The 18081-nt window shown below is 37.5% G+C and overlaps 1 protein-coding gene across 7 annotated transcripts in view; it reads right to left on the bottom strand.

Annotated features, from left to right (window-relative positions):
• The window catches only part of NPAS3 (neuronal PAS domain protein 3), a 599300-nt gene that overhangs the window by 502929 nt on the left and 78290 nt on the right, over nt 1-18081 (bottom strand). For 4 of the 7 annotated variants that reach the window (XM_085225180.1, XM_085225181.1, XM_085225183.1 and 1 more), the window contains exon 2: nt 16172-16261. The exons of the other annotated variants lie outside the window; for them this stretch is intronic. In XM_085225180.1, coding sequence (XP_085081306.1) covers nt 16172-16261 — 90 coding nt within the window. The remainder of the gene's footprint in view (nt 1-16171; nt 16262-18081) is intronic. 7 annotated transcript variants of the gene reach the window in all.

The following is an 18081-nucleotide window of genomic DNA, read 5'->3' as shown; positions in this document are numbered from 1 at the left end:
CAATATGGACTCCCTCCTCTTCCCCAGACTAAACAGCCCCAGTTCCTTCATTCTCTCCTCATGGGGCATATTCTCCAAGCCCATCACAAGCCTTGTTGCTCTTCTTTGGACCTGCTCCAACAGCTCAATGTCCTTTCTGTACAGAGGTGCCCACAGTACTGGAGGTGAGGCCTCACCAATGCTAAGTACAGGGGCAGGATGACCTCCCTAGTCCTGCTCACCACAACATTACTGATACAAGCCAGCATGCCATTGGCCTTCTTGGCCACCTGAGCACACTGCTGGCTCATATCAGCCAACTGTCCATCAGTACACCAAGGCCCCTTTCCATCAGGCAGCTTTCTAGCCATTCCTCCCCAAGCCTGTAGGGTTGCCTGGGGTCATTGGGAACAAAATGCAGGACCCGACACGTGGCCCTACCAAAACCCATACAGTTAACCGTGGCCCTACCAAAACACATACAGTTAACCGTGGCCCTACCAAAACACATACAGTTAACCGTGGCCCTACCAAAACCCCATCGATCCAGTCTATCCAGGTCCCTCTGTAATGCCCTTCTCCCCTCAGGCAGATCAACACACTCCCCAACTTGGTGTCGTCTGCAAACTTACTGAGGGTACACTCAATCCCCTCATCAAGATCATTAATAAGGATGTTAAATAGAAAAAAATAAAACAAATAATAGAAGATAAACAATAATAAAGATGTTAAATAGAATGCTTAAATCTAGCTGATAACAGCAAGTGGTAATCTTGGAACAGTTAAACATTTTTGTCATCTAGAGAACATCTTCACTGCTTCAGGGAAGAAAGAGAATAGCACTTCAGTGAGCAAATCTTTCCTCAGTCATAAATAGTTTTGTTTTAAACCAACAACAAAACAGAAGTCATAAGGCAGAGCGGTCCATTTGTGACAATGAAAGGGTCATTTCAGCATTTCAGCACTTTACTCAAGAGTTTCTCTGCAATGTCTCTATGTCCTGCTGAGATCCATAACTGATAACAGAGTTTGCAATTTCACAGTCAGAATGGTTAAGTTTCTCCACATGGGTCTTCTAGAAGAACGTGGAAAATTTTGTTGCTTTTTTTCCCCAGATCTGTTACAACTGCAGCTGGCACATGTTCAGTATACCCAGCCAACCTGTAAAATCTAAATAAGAGAGCTGGTGCATAACAGATCTTCCTGCTGATGCAAACCACTAGCCTTGGTAGACTCTATTCAGTCATCTGTTATTTTTGGGTTTCACTACGTCTGTGAGCTTGTAAGCCTCCTTCGGTCTAGTTTTCATGCACTTTCCTCAGACCAGCGATAATCACTTTCATGACTGCTGTGGCAGTAACTAGGTATGGGCTTTTTTAGTCACCACTTTTTATCCAGATGAGACAACACTAGCTTTGTCCTCCAGTGATCAAGAGCATAAACCCTGGTAGCTCTAACCCTTGTAGGATTTTGTGTTCACCCTCTGAAGTAATACTGAAGCAAAAAAAAAAAAAAAAAAAAAAAAAAAAAAAAAGAGATTTTTCCAGAAACAAGTACACTTTTCATTCTCTAGCATGCAAAGATATAGCAAATCCATCAAGTGCCCTTTTTGGGGGAACACAGGGCTCTCCCTTTTGCATACACCTTCTTCCCCTTATCACTGCAACAGTCAGCTCTCCACCTGTTGTACTCTTCAGCCTCATTCCTTCTGCCTGAGCTGAGTTTCACCTAATCAGGGACCCTGTTCCCATTCATTGCACAAGATTCATTTGTTTTAACAAGCCTGTAATCCTTCTTCCCTCCCAAGTCCATTCTGAGTGTTTCTGACACTACAGTCTTGATGACTCAGAGTTAGATTGTGTTCTTTTTTTCTACAGTTCTGAGCGTTGTTCTTGTTCTAAACCCAAGAGGAATTACTCATCTTTCCTCTTGTATGTTTTTGTGTGTCCCTGAGTATGAGTGCACAGCAATGTGACAGCCAAACTCTACCTATCTGCAGATGTAATTAGCTACTTAGGGCAAACTAAAAGTCAGGTAATTATCCTCCACCACTCATATCAACACCTTAAATAACCAGCTCTTTACACAAATGCAAACAGTGAACTTCCTTCCATCACAAACTTTCTTTGATCCATATGCAAGTACAGGTCCAACCTAAATTTTAATCTGTTTACTACAATATAATAAACACTGTAAAACCAGTATTTAACTAGTATTTTTGAATCCATTTCATCTAATACCATAATCAAATTATAAAGTATAAGTCTCCAGTTACCTCCCTGGTTCATTATATTCACCTGTTTTTCCCTGGCAGACATTGCCTGCAGAGCCATCTGGAATGCATACTATGGTCTTCTGAATACAGGTCTCCAGTAAGGGAAAAGAAGGTACATAGCTGGAGGTAATATGCACATTAAAAGCAGAATCAGACACTAATCTATGTAAGTGCTACCCAAAGCTCTGCAATGTGCTGCTGTTGTGAGGAACATACCCATCTTCCTGGGGCTGGAGGTTAAGTAACAACGAGTGCAACTGGTATCAGAGTAAGCTATGGGGATAAGACATAACTAAACAGGAAAGTGGTTTAGTGGTAGGGACTTTCAATAAAATAAAAACTGTAGTATTAAGGGGAAAAAAATACTAATTTCCTATTTACAGTAAGTTTCCTGCACTTAGTCTAAAATACAATTATTTTCTGTTTTTGATGTCATCTCACTGCCTCATGCAATAAGCAGCACCCATATCAACTTGAATGAGGGTTTTGATTCTAATGCAGACATAAAATTTTGCTTAAACACAACAGTAAGCAGCTGATGTTTGCATACATTGCATTTTTTTTTTTTTTAAAGTGTCCACACAAAAATCAAAGACTGAGAAGTCAAAAATGTGATTTTGGGTGTACAAGTATGAGGAGTAGATGACCAACTGTAAGCAATTATTTATTCACTTTGACTTTCATAAACTGTCCTTAGATAAGCATATGGAAGACGATACACAATATACAAATGTTAATCCAGCAGGAGTTGTATCCTAACATGAATTTTAATACATTTCCCAAAATCACCTCTTATAAAATATGCATGTGTAAACAGATGAGCCTTTTATGATGTCTTTAGAGAAAACACACTCCGAACATGCAGAGAAACAACTCTTAGTGCAGAGGAGCCCTACTTCCCCATTCCAGGGCCTGACCACAAATTTAGGAGTGTTAGTATAAAATGCTAATTTTAAGCATCGTAACTGCACATATATCATGAGAGTTCAGACTGGAGTGAACAACATGCATAAGAACTGCACTGAAGGAGAAAACCTTCCACTTAAGACCTTGAGCATACTGCAGCCATGACACCAAGACTTGTATTTAACATGCTTGCAAGAGCCACATGACCAGTACAAACTACCCACTAAAAAAGCACTTGGATGAAGAGGCTCAGAGAAGGTCTCCGCCTCCTTAAACTGCTGCTGAGAAAAGGAGCACTTATCCTCATAAAAGGCAGTGCATGGAGGGTTCAGCCAAATCCCATATAAAATGACCTAAACATCTGTGAAATACAACATTTATTCATCTTTATGAATTCTTCAAAGTTCCAGATAAGAGTCTCCCTCAATTTAAGGGAAAAAAGCTATTCCTAGTTTTCAACTCAAAATGAACGGTAACTGGAGCTAATGAGGAAACAAAAAAAGGAGTAGTACACTGCTCTGGCCAACATTGCTTGGGGTATCTTAAAGCTTGTGATGTGGGCATTGCTGTAAGGATACAAAGTATCCTAACAAAGGAAATAGATTTGGAGCATGCAGAAGTCAGAAACGTGCACGTAATTGTTGGTATTCTGAAATGTATTTTGTTCCAATTAGTGACAATGTCAATATTTAGATTTCAGTTTAATCTTTAAGTGATAACCTAGGTCTGCACTGGCTGAATTGCTCTTCTGACACCTCACAAAAAGTCTGTTTGTACCTTGCCAGTAAACTTGGGAAGGAGGTGAGAGGAAAGAAAGTAACAATGAAAAAGCTATCTAATGAGGTTGCCTTGACCTGTTTCTTAACAGATTTTGCCCATTACAGAGGACTGTGCTCCTCGAAGATATGAACCTACCATCTGTGAACTTTACGGCCATTCAGTAGTACTATTTAATGGATAATTATCTGATGCTATGCCTTTCTTGTAATTTCAATGCCACAGTTACTACTGATGTTGATGCATATTTTGGATACATGCCTGATGCTCTCCAGGGCGGTATGAATCAGAACTGCCTCTGTCTCGTATGCTGGGTCTAGCATGTAACATAGCCATCATCAGTAAACAAGCAACAATGCAGTGATTCTAAAAGCATGCTGCTATCCCTGGAAGTAAGAAAGCCTCCTGCTATGATAACCATAAAATGCCTTCTTAGTAAGAACATCTAAAACAAGACTATCTCAAAGCAAGCAGCAAAGCACTGTGCCTGACTAGGATACAGTCATTAGGTTTTACAGTCTGATTTTGGTTGAGAGATTTTTGAAGGAGTATAAAGCTCAGAGTATTTTTTTTGAAAAATCTTGTGTACATCATTAGATACCAACGGAAAGGAGCTCAACTATGTGGGATTTAGCATGAATAGCATTGCCACAATAAGTCAGGTAAATCACAGTATCTGGAGTATTCTATGAAGACTGAAAATGAAATATGCAAGAAGATAAGGTTTCTCACCCTAAGTGCAAGTCTCCAGCAAGAGCATCTCAAATGATTAAAAAAGTTATTAAAAAAAATTGGACTGATTTTTAAATACACTACAGCTCAAGCTTCTTTATCCCAATGATTATTCATCATGAAGTTGTGGAACAACTGATGTCCCTTCAAATTCTACAAAACAAATCTTACTTTGTTGAGATTTGAAGTCAAAATGACTGAATGGGCTGGAGAGCTGGAATATGAAGATAGGCTGGAGGAACCAGGCTTGTTCAGCCTGGAAAAGAGAAGGCTGCTGGAAGACCTCATCACAGCCTCCCAGTAATTAAAGGGAGTTTATAAACATGAGGAAAATCACCTTTTTTCACAGTGATAGGACAAAGGTAAAATGGTTTTAAACTAAAGGAGGAGAGATTTAGATTAGGTGTCAGGGAGAATTTTTTCACTGAGAGGGTGATGAGGTGCTGGAGTAGCCTGCCCACAAGCTGGATGCCCCTTCCCTGAAGGTGTTTAAGGCCAAGTTGGATGGGGTCCTGGATAATCTGATCCAGAATTTGACCTAGCAGTTGGCAACCCTGTCTGTGGCAGGGGGTTTGGAACTCTTGGTGTCCCTTCCAACCTAAGCTGTTCTATGAATTGCTAAAACCAGACGAGGTCTATGTTAGGAACACATTACCAGTACAGTAATCATAGCATACTGTTGAGATAAAGCATGTAAAGGACTACATCAGCAAAAGCTTCATTTGTACATCTATGAGAAAATCATCACTTACTAGCAAAAAAGCAATATCAGTTAAATAACAGTTGTGCAAGACAACAGCATATGCTATATAGGTTTCTACTGATACAGCTTTTTCCAAATGGGATACAAGAATGTACTATAAGCTTGGACTATTATTTTTAATACAATTTCTGAACCATGATATTCAGTATTTTGCTCAAAATATTTTTCTTTATTTTCTAACCCCAGTGAATAGAAAAGCCTGCTCAATTAGACTTGCAAACTTAGGAAAACATGAAAACTTTTTAGTGTAACATCTGACTCAAAGCGTAGAGCATGGCAGCAATGTTGGGGCAAATAAAACCTGAATTAAAAGTATGATCTATAGCAAAGAACAGTTATGAAACTTGATAGCCAGAAAATGGTGTCAGCGGACAGCACTCATGAGATTTCTACTGAGTTATGAGTAGAATACATTCCATGTAAATATATATTAGTTTTAAAGTTATTTTTCCCATGATTTTCACTATTATTTAGAAAATATAAAAGGGAAATAAATTCTCTTTAGACCTGCAGGATATACTGCTTTACATCAACTACATCATGTTTTCCTTTAATCATTTGTATTTTAGTAAATGCAAATTAGTATTTTTGACATTTTAGAGTCAAATCCCTTTTATGAACATGCTTGCTTCTTAACATTATTGCTATTGCTTATTTATGTCTAAAATAAAAAAAGCTGAAGGACTTTGGTATTTATCAGTTAGTAATGGTCACCCTTTATACAGGTGACCAACTGCACCACAGCTCCTCTCCCTCAGTCTCTATCTCTAGATGAAGAAGGAACTCCAGAAAGACATGCAGAGGCCCTGGCTGCGAGTCAGCTGTGGAGGAGCCACACTGTAGTGTCACAGCCAGCTATGGACAGGTACACGAAATTAATTCATTCAACTGCTGCTCAGTTCCCCGCAGTCCATTTAACTACTTCTGTGTAGAGGTAAGGGAATTTCACCTTTCATATAAATGCAGCTGGAAAGACTTTACGCACAAATTATTCCCAGTTTACCACACATGCTCTAACTAGTGCAGCCTGATTAAATGGTACATGATACAGCATCTCAGTCTACTCTGCGTCACAATCTGCAGTCTCAAATATGGCACAGACCCAACTTCATTTATGAAACTGTAAGAGAATGTCCAATGCAATTACAACAGGAAAAGGTACCTTCTTTTGTGAGTATCTTGTCACTCAACAAACAGAAAGCTTAGAAATGTAACAGATTGTGTCCCCTTCCCCCCCCCTTCTTGTTGAAGAGATTTTTTGCTTGGTATATCTGAAAAGTTTCCTACTTTCCATAATAAAGGGCAAATTCTCAGTTATTTTATCTGATTATACAGTATTGCAATATGTTTTTTTCTGTTGTGGTTTGTTAAGTGGTTGGTTTATTGGGGTGGGGAGGGGTGACTGACAGTACGAGACTGGCTTTATGCCTGAAGATGATGACGATTGGAAATTTTTTTTACCTTTTTACTGCACTTGCATTACACAGAAATATGCTTTCTACTTTCATTATCTTATACCTTAACATCATGGTATTTTCTTTGTTTTCAAAATGGTCTATGTATTTGTGTATACACATGCCAGTGCATATGAGCATGGAATTTCAAGGTAAAACATCTAATAATACATAGAGAATGAATCAAAGAATGGCTTGGGTTGGAAGTGATCTCTAAGATCATCCTGTTCCAACCCTCTGCTATAAGCAGGGACATCTCCCTCTAAATCAGTTGCTCAAAGCCCCATCCATCCTGGCCTCGAATGCTTACAGGGAGAGGGCATCCACAACCTCACTGGGCAACCTTTTCCATTGTCTCACCATCCTCACAGAAAAGAATTTCTTCCTGATATCTAGCCTAAATCTACCCTCTTCCAGCTTAAAACCATTTCTCCTTGTCCTGTCACTACATGCCCTCGTAAAAAGTCCCTCCCGAGCTTTCCTGTAGGCCCCCTAAGGTACTAGAAGACCACAATAAGGTCTGCTCAGAGCTTTCCCTTCTTCAGGCCAAAGAGCCCCAGCTCTGTCCTCATAGGGAAGGTGCTTCAGCCCTCTGATAACCTTCATGGCACTCTTCTGGACTTGCTCCTACAACACCATGTCCTTCTTGCGTTTGAGGCTCCAGAACTGGAGCAAAAACAGACAAAAGTTTTACATAATTTAATACATGCCTTGTTTTCTGTAAGCCAGTTTGAAGCAATAAACATTTCACTAAATATTTGTGTTTTCACTGGAGCATTATTTCTCTTATAGTAAAAAGAAATTAGTATAAGTAAAATAGCACTATCCATAGTCAATTTAAAGAAAAGGAATTTTGGCAATAAGTCAACAGTTTTTCCCATAGATAAGTCCAAAATTTAGTTACATTGCTGCATCTGAATATGAAATATGAGTTGCATCACTTTCATATTGTGTAGTCCTATGGCTGGGTGGGAGAATAAATAAGTGACTAAAAAACATTAAAGAGAAGCAAATGATCGCCAACTTCATTTTGTTACTGTTGTTAAGAAACGAGAGCACAATTTTGAAGGTCGCTCAATGAAACCTTTTTGGGAGGTGGGGAAAGGAGAAGAATGAGTAATAAAACATTAACCAAAAGATTCATTTCCAGTAAACTCTGAGACTATGTTACAATAAATCATTATGCTTGATGATTTCATTGTTTAATATTCTGGTTGTCTAAGAAGCAGATCTAGTTCTAAATAAAAGCATCGCTTGGAAATGAATTAAAAGTAATTTGTTTAGGAAGAAATCTAGCATGAACTGTTTCCAGTTTTCCAGAAGCCACTTCTTTACCCTTCTTTTTGGGCACATATTCACTTAATTTGCTAACCATTTGCAAATAATCTGGTTTTGGAAACAAAGCTAGGTTTTACTATTAGTTGTCACTTCAGACATGCAGATTTTCAAAGGAATTTTTTTTTTTCCCCCTGTATTTCAACAGCATCACTATGCAAAACAAGTCTTATATTACTTTAAAGAAAGGCTGCTGTCACCTCATACTCCTGAATGTAATCTGTGTGCTCATGACTCATAGCCCCTGTTTGGTTGCAGCTCATCAGTGCCAGCAGCCCTAATCTGCTCCCAGCCGTTATGACCAGCAGCTCTGAAATATGAATTAGACCTACCCAAGTTCTCCATGCAGGGAAAGAGCTCCTTGGGCCCTTTATTCCCTGCAGAGTACCCTGTGCAGAATAAATCAGCGATGTGAAAGAAAACAAAATCCTTCCCAGTAAAATTTGCAGATGACAGAAAAGATAATACAATAGTCACTAGCAAGGAGCTGTCAGTTCTACAAATTGTGTGGCAGCCTGGGCTCACCTGAAAAAGATGCGTTTTAACACAGTAGAGCACAAAGCTGTCTGTCTAGTAACTAAGAACACTGATTCCAGATAAAGGCAAAATAATAACATAGAAAGGGGCACGTGGATGATGGTGAGTAACAAAATTAATATTAGCCTACAGTGTAAAGTCTCAGCTAGTGCAGTAGAAGCAATCCTTTGATGTACACAGAAGGAAACAGCAACAGGAAAGGCTTGTATAAATCACCACTCAGGCAAGAGACTGAGAATCTTAGTTTCAAACAGCAGGCAACAAAACTGCACTGTTTTGTATCTGTGATCCTTGAGCTTTACCAGAGGAACATCTAATACATGATCCCACTACTCAAACCAGAAAAACTGCAAATAGCTACAAGAGGTGTTCATATTCTGGAAAAACTGCCTTGCTAAGAACAAGAGTGGAAACCCCTGTCAAAGAGATAAAAGGTCAACTTGATACTTTCTAGGGAGAACAGAGGAATGTCACGAGTATTAAAGGATTCTTAAACTTACTTCTGCCAGATTTGGTAAAAATTCAACATAAAGTAGCAACAACAAAAAAAAAAGAAATGATAACTAACAGTAAATATGTGTCATCTAAGAAAAGAAAAATGCTACTTTACCTGAAGTTCTTATAATCAGCATTTTTCTTCTAATAAAAGGTTGCAGGTTTGTCTTTATATCTTATATTGCTCTTTCAGATAAAAAGCTGGCACTCTACCTTTCAAAAAGGTACTTAAAATGCTTCATGATACCTTCGTTACTGCAACCCATGACTTTTATATGAACTTTAAGGCAGATATTTGGCTCCTTATGGTTGGGAAAAAAATAAATTACTATTTTTTGTTCAGTTGTTGAATGAATGCATAAACCATTGGTAAATGAAATGAACTCATCTTGCACACTACTTTCCCACACAGTATTTTGGAATTACTAGGTATTAATGTTTCTTTATTTGTGCAAAGCAATGAGGTACTGAAAGAGCATGGGAAAATTCAAGCATTGCTGAATGCAAAGAATAACTCAGTCACTGATAATTTGAATTGATCTTTCAACTTCTGAAAATGATAGCATGACTCAAAAAAAGAAAATCACCAAGACTCTCATATGTGAAATAAAAAACATGCATGAAAAATTTCTATAGACTATCAAAAAAGCATGTATTAATAGGGAATACAAAGGGTGTCATCATGGGACCTGAAAACCCAACAACTTGAACTGCATGCAAGATAGCAAAAGGTAATTGCCTAATTGATCAATTGACCAATACTAAGTTCTCTTCAGGATTTAACCAAGAATAGATATTACAATCAGACTCTGCAAAGCTTAAATGAATCTTCAAGATTTGTATTGAACTATGAACCAAATAGGATTTTGTTAAACTGAATAACGTGGCCCTTCATTATTCAATGGAAGAAAATTTTTAGGTAACACTTAAACATATCGCCTATTCACAAAACCTTCCATTAATCTCAGAGTAAAATTTAAAACCAGCGCAACATCTATGTCATAACAGAAATACAAGTGTGATAACATTTCTATTATTGAAAAATTATATTTTTGAGTGCTCCAATCAGCCAAGGATAAGATATTCAACTTAATGCTAGCCAGTGATCATTAATCACTTTAAAGTGGCACAGCTAATCTCATTTCTTACCCAGAGAAAGCTCACTCTCACAGCACATCTCAGATGCAAGATGATGTTGGCTCACTTTTCATTGTTTTAAATTCAGTTTAAGACTCCTTTTTTTGCTGCAAAAGACATCTAGAAAGCTCAGCACAGATAATATGCAGATATGCATATTTTTGAGATATGCTTTGAGTGCAGAAACAGGTAATGGTAACAGGGATAAAGATCTGCTAGGAAGAGTCTCACACTGAGGCTACAAGAACCAGATTTGTATTAATAGGCTTGTTACCTGTGGCTTATTTGGCAGATGCCCATAAATAGTGAATTGGGCTAGTAGCTTTCAAACAAATATAGTGTTAGGTCAAATTTATGGCAAGGAAATATGTAGATGCTTCTTCAAATATAGCCATCAAATTCAGATTGCAAGGAGAAAAATTAAGATGTGAAAGGAGAAAACATCTTCTTACTTCTACAAAGGCAGATGAAATGAAAAAGCAAATTTTTCAGAATGAGTTCGAAGACTGTCCCCTACCAATTCCTTACTAGATTAACCCCTATACACGGCATGCTGAAGGGGGAAGAAGCTTGTATACCCTAATGCCCTACAGCATTAGCTTGAACGACAGCCTTGTTCTCACATGCACTGTTTTTTTTTTTTTTTTCCTGCAACTAAAATAATTGTTTCAAACTAACCCAATCCATCCAACACCATACAAACAAGCATAATGAAAAGTTTTATGCCTGAGCCAGTTTACGAGCAGCTGTAAGGAATAGAAAGATATAAAAATGTGGTGACCTCTCAGCACTGCTCAACTTCTCTGCGCCATCCCAATCACCATATATTGAATCAATGAATATACAGATGTTATAGTATACTAAAGAGCTTAGCTACATAGTTCTTACACAAAAGCAGAAAAGATAGGACATTTACCTGTATCCTAGGCTCACCTATAAAACTCCAGCAGAGTAGACCTCCAGAAGAGACCCATCCCCAGTGGTAGTCAGCTCTTCAATGGGTCTAGGAGAGGTGGAGCCAGGCTCCACCCTTTCTGGCAGCACAGGTGAATTGCCTTCACCTGTGCTCCCGTGGCTGACTCATAGCTCGCCTCAGGTAGTCAATCAGAGGTTCAGGCCATGATTCAGCAGTTCCCATACACCATACCAGCTGCAGAGGAGTCAGCAGGGGGTTTTAAGCTCACTCTCAGAAAGTTGTAGTTCTCCATTCAGAACTATTAGCTCTCCTCTGTTTTATCTGTTCTCACCAAGCTAAGGGTCGGATGACCATTGTAGATCACCTCGACAACCCAAAGAAATCCTTTAATCTTTCCTCACAAGAAACCCTAGGGGAGTTATTTGGTCCATTATGCCCTCTTGTGTATGCAGGGCCATGAGATTTTTTGGATATGCAAAGCAATTGTTTTTGTTTTGTCCATTTGACAAATAAACCTTAATTTAAATCTTAGAGACAGACAAGAATGGTTTAGCTTTATGCCTCCTTCTCTCAGTTGTACAAATGTTTATTTTCTTTGAGCTATCATACAGTCTAAGGGGAGCTTATTTTAGTCTGATAAGTCTGGATGTTCTGATCGTTCACAGGCTTAGTATGATAATGTATATACGATCAGCTACACCTTCCAGGACAAACTGCTCAACTTCTTACACTGAAATCAATAAGCCTTCTGTTCTATGATCATTGCAGAGAAATGAAAGGAAAAAGAGCTAAAGCCATAGCTGTATTTCTGGACTTAAGTAAGTGAAGTGTTTTCCTTGCATGTTTGTTCCATGCTCTTGATTTCAGAAGAAATACTTTACTGCAGAACTCTTTCTTATTCTCTATACTCCACCTGAAAACAGACATGAAACTTATGTCCACTTAATATGGGCAGGAAAAAATGAAGAAAATATTCTTCCACCCTTGCTTTGGAGATAGCACACAAGAGCCATTAAACTGTGAGTTTCCCCTTCACAATCCAGATGATACTGTGAAGAACCACTTTATGAAAGGAATAACTTCTAGGGGAAGAAATAACTGAGATATCCACTGCTTGTACACAACCAAGACTCCCAAGACAGGCAAGAAAAAAATACCACTTTTCTTGACAAGACATTATTCCTTGTAATTCAGCAACAAATATAACTGGAGCACGTGCAGGGAGCTGTGCCATCTCTGGAGATCTTCTATACAGGCTTTGTTCACTATTTGACACACCATAAAGGTGAACAAGAGTGCAAAACATAGGTGTCTGAGCAAACAAAAGAAAGAATTTTCAACCTGGGCAAGTGGGAAAAGCCTTGGCAGCTTGCTTATAGTGAACTAGAATTGAGAAGAAAATATTTCTTTTTATTGTTAGTTTTGACTCCACAAAAGAAGTCTTGAAATTCCTGGCTACAGCGATGGGAACAGGGAGAGGAAAAAAAAGAAAAAACGTGTTCAGGAGGTGATGGTCAGTCAAACTCCAGGTCAGTAACTGACAGGTCTCTGGTTTTACTTCCATAGCTCAAAACATACAATCTGCTTCAAAAAGTACAACAGTAAAATCTTTTTAGAGCAATTATGTTGTGCCGGTCATTAACACTACCAAATGCAGAAACAAACTGCAATTGTTTTCAAGCTTTAGATCTTTTTTTAAGCATATTTACATGTTCAGCAACCTCAAATAACAGAGGCCCATGGCAACCGAATTGTCTGACAGTAGGGGGAAAAGTGTTCTGGGTGGGATATCTAGCAGTATTAATAAGATTTGATTGTAAGTGGATCATAAATAGTTTAGAGTGATTTCTATTAAAATATTTAATATATATAAAACAGACAAAACATAATTGGCCCAACTATATCTTAAGTTGGAAGGGATCCTATAAAGATCATCTAGTCCAACTCTATACTTCACCAAATGTTTTCTCAAAGAATATTTCTGAGCTAGAAGGCCAGGGCATAATCCTGCCAGATTATAATGGAAAGGATAAGAATATCTCAATTTCAGTTGCCAAGTAGCTATAACAAAATATCTTTAACTAGTAGATAGTTAAGCATAAATTCAGAGCAGGGGGGAAAAGCATTATGCTTACAGCCATTTTCAATGGAATTGGGGAAAAAAAGTCAAGGAAAAGAAAGAACCTCAATCATAGCAAATAAAAAAATAAAAAGAAAGTCCCGCTATTCAAAAACAAAACAAGCTTCTAGCAATTAAATATTCTCAGCATGTGCAAAGTGCACAGGATCAAGTCTAGTAAATGGTCATAACAAGAGTGTCTGAATTGTGAAAAGTGAAAATTAACTCAACTCTGAAAAACTTCAGAATATAAAAAAGACCTTCAAATATTTATGAGGGAACACAAACCATCAGTTACTACAGATATGACTACACTTCTATCAGGTATGTGATTCTGTAGTTTCTAAATCTGGTATGGACAGCAATAGAGCACTAAATGACTACTGAACCCAGCTGCTGCCTGTGCCAAGAGCCAGATACCCTAGTGGGATTTGCATGCCACACAGCCTTTTGCTGTTTTGTGGTGCCTCGCACCTTAAGTGCCCCAAGCAACTAGTTTGAAGCTAATGGCTACCAAAGTTACAGTCCCTTCTCCAGCAGTGTAGTTCATGTGCATGTTACTTCATATTAGCAAGAGTTCATCCAGAAGTTTAAACCTCAATAATGCCATTATTACAGCTTGATTTTGTTATGGTTGTAATTTAGTGGGAAGTTATTAACAACTTGCTTTTAAAACTCATATCACTGAAAATATATTACCGTGGGGTAAAGTACCAAAAACATCTATTGGGAGGAAGATAGAAAGAATGCCTCAGAGAACTTAAATAGCACTGAAGTACCACCAAGGGAACATTTCACTAATCAAAAAACCCACTCTGCTGTACAAAGACAGGCATTAGTTTTCAGAACCAGTCTGCTTTCTACAAGTGAACTTGGCAATAAAAATTCAACCAATTCATAACATAAGCAATTTGAAGTAATGATAATACAGATGTCAATTACAATGCTGCTTCATCACCTGCCTGATTTTTAGCCTTTTTTCTTGGCCAAATTTACTTGTACAACTGTGTACCTATTTTTAATTGAACTTCTACCAACTTATTTTTGGTCAGCACTGATAGCTGTTTTGACTATACTGACTGTTAAGTCTATTTATTTTCAAACATTAAGATAATCAGCATAATTGTATTTTGCATTCATAAGAAACTGTGCCAATTTTCTCTTATTTCCACAAAGTTTCAAAATCTTGAAGTTACTCTAAAAACTGAGATAGTACACAACAAATATGCTTTAAACATTTAAAGAAAGGAATATATTTTCATGATTAGTGATGTTACAAGAGAATTAAAGCCACAAAAGTTAAGTTTTATGCTGACATTTACCATCACACTAGATCTAAAATGCTTAAATCAGCCTGTACCCTCACTGGCGGAGCAAGATGGAAAAAACAACAAAAAGTGGAAGAAATACACATAAAACAATACAAATCGTAAATAATATCTCAGATCAAAAGTAGCTATTCACAGGGTTTTTGTTGGTTTGTTTGTTTGTTTTAAAGCCAAGCCAATGGCCAGATTTCTATTTTCGATCACAAAGTTAAATTAATGCTAGAATTATAATGATAAATCTAGATTTCTCTTTTCTTCTTAGTTCTGTAAACCAAAATGATACTTTTCATCTATTCAGGACTACCAGTTATTTTTTATATGGGGTAGCTATTACTTAAAAACACATTTAAAATAAATAATCACAAAAAACAAGCAACCAGTTATGGAATAAGAAAAATGGATGAAAAAATATGACCCCAAAATATAATGATGACAGCCTTGCCCAAGAAACATTTTGTTCCAGCATAAGTACAACTGATGCTTAGAAGCTAAGGATTCTTTTTTTTTTTTTTAATGACATTTGTTATACACAAGACAGCAATAATACTGATACAGAAAATAAGAATAAAATTGGAATATGAAAAATAAATGCTAAGTGACAGAAAGCAGTTCGAAAATCCAGCAAGACTGCAGAAAGTTCATAATGCCTTTGCAATATATTAACACAAAATCATCTATAATATACCTGTCATATATATACCTTTGAATCCTATTTAAAAATGCATTATTAAGTGCTTACTACAATAAAATAGAACTTTACTGATAGATTGCAGCAGTAACATAAGTTAACCACGTTACAGTTGCCTGCCCACAGCAGCAGCACTTTTGTCAGAAGCACTGGTAACAACCTTCTGTTGCACACAAAAGCAGGCTCTGTTAGGGCAATGGACAAAGGCAAATGACTGCAAAGCAAGAGGACTCAACTTCAATTTAACTGTCCTGTAAGGTACATACTAATTAGCTGCAAAGCTAAGAAATCCTAGCTAGCATGTTAAGTCTGCTACATGACAGTATAATTTGACTTCTTAAAGGATTATGCAAATTACAGCTCATCATTCCATTACACGACTGAAAAAAAGTGACAGCTAATTTATACATAACACACCTTTCAAATCCCTAAGATGTGAACCACCTGTGCAATACATTTTGCCGAGATTTTCTAATGTATACATTTTTGTTTATTGCACTGTACAAAAGCATACCTAAGAGATTTAGCAAAGTCATAGGGTCTTTTATTTGCTTTTTAGCTTTTAGAACACAATCCCAAAGAATTAAGCAACATATTCCTATCCCTGCTTTAAAGAGTTTACATGTAAGCAGAGGTATAAGGTTTCAACATGTGTAATTTGTGAATAGCGGGAGAGCACGAGCACTAAATGCACGAGCTAGAGGCAAGACTCACACAGATTTCAACATACTTCTGGTAGGTAGATTCACAGTAGATTCCGTCATATCTGTAGATTTTCCTACATTCTGATTGGTTGGGCAGAGGATGCTGGACAGTTATTCTGTAGAGGCATCAAAAACAGATAGACATGACTAGAGATTCTCTACAGGTAACTGTAATGCAGCACAATCAGTATGTTGAAATTGATTTATTTATATATATATTTTTAAACATCTTTCTGATCTCTTTAATCAACTGCCTTGTGCACATAACATCCAGAGGTTCCACTTTTAGAAATTTGCACTGAGAGTAAACTAAACTTCAGTTCTCCACAAGAACAGTACTTTTTCCCCCCATGAAATAAAAGTGGTAAAGAATTTTATGAACGAAACTGATACTTCACATAGTTTGTGTAAAATATGGTACTTAAAAAATTGATTATTTATTACTATTGCAGTCCATCCTCAGGCAAGACATTCATTTGTATCAGCTAGGAATTTATCCAGACAAAGATCTAATAACCCTCCAATTGAAAACATCAGCAGCAATTCACACATTAGCAGAGTATGAGGATGTTGAGGATGTTGTGGCATTATGAGGACTGTGACTGAAGGTGCTCAGCACCATCTGAATAATGCCATATGTTCTCGGATCAACTGAAAAAAATGGAAGTGATTGGCAGCAATCAGGAGGTGCGCAGCATCTTGTAAAATCAGTCCCTAAAAGATTTGTCAATCATTCTATTATTCATCTCTCCCCAACTCCCTCCTAGTAGAAAATATAATTTGGCTATAAAAATTCAAAGTTATTTCTAAAATATACTTGGGAATTGCACACAAAACAGTACACACCGATTTCCTTTTTTTTTTTTCTTTTTTTTTTCCCCCTTCCCCTCTTCTCTGGGATATAAACATGTTTTATATGCCTGTTTTTACCTCTCACAAATTAATATGTTTGTCTCTTTTAATATAATACCAGTTAAGCAAGCTAGGGCATAAAATTGTGAAGTTTACATATTTTTCAAATGTTGAATTTTAGACTGAAAATATATTTTCAATAAATATTCTTGTCAGTATAGATATGCTTTTATAACTAACAAGTCTACATTACTCTGAACTAGTCTTGTTTTTTAAAATCACTTGTGTTTTAACAGTAATTTGATTAAGGAGGTATGAGGAGAAAAAAAAAAAAGTATAATACTCCAGCAAGAAGCTTTGCAATAAAGTGGAAAATTATCTATTTTGGAAACTGAGGGCCATCGATGATAAACTTGCACCAACACAGCAAGAGCACACCTCTTAATATCTCTACAGTCCTGGTCCCCTGGGTTCTGATTGAACATCAGTTACAGGCCCTGCATGAGCACTCCTCAGCACTGGTTTTGGTACATGTGCCTGATTTTCTTTCACTGGGATCGCCCATGCAGAAGGGAGGAGACAGCAATGTGGAGAAGATACTGCCAAAAACTTCTCCAGATCACAGGGTATAGCTGAATTCTCCCATAAAGACTTCATCAGAAAATTACTGTGATAGTCAGGGCTTTTAAATAAGATGCCTTAGTGCATACACAGTGCATGAGGAAAGTTGAGTATCCCAAAATGGGATTGACAATACAAGCACTATCTGTAGAAAGCTGTGCAAGCTAGAGAAAAAGAAATGCAAACACCTCACTTCGGGTCACCCAGAAATGCCTACATCTAAGGGAATTGAAGCCTCAAAGTTTTCAGCACACAATCACAGTAGCTAACCCCTGCTCCATCCATAACATTTATCCCTCCACTCCTTTCATTATTTTTTTTTTTTTTTTCAACCAAGGCTATAATGGGTACCTATATTTATACAGAGCTGGATAGCTAAAGCCTCAGCAAAGACATGGAAGAGCCAATCTCCCCCCTTGCCTCTCAGAGTGGATGTTCAAACATGCATTCCCCCCAACTAGAA

This window comes from Meleagris gallopavo, chromosome 5 (assembly GCF_905368555.1).
Source record: "Meleagris gallopavo chromosome 5, MGAL_WU_HG_1.1, whole genome shotgun sequence".
NCBI classification, from domain to species: Eukaryota; Metazoa; Chordata; class Aves; order Galliformes; family Phasianidae; genus Meleagris; species Meleagris gallopavo.
This window is presented reverse-complemented; position numbering and strand designations above follow the sequence as displayed.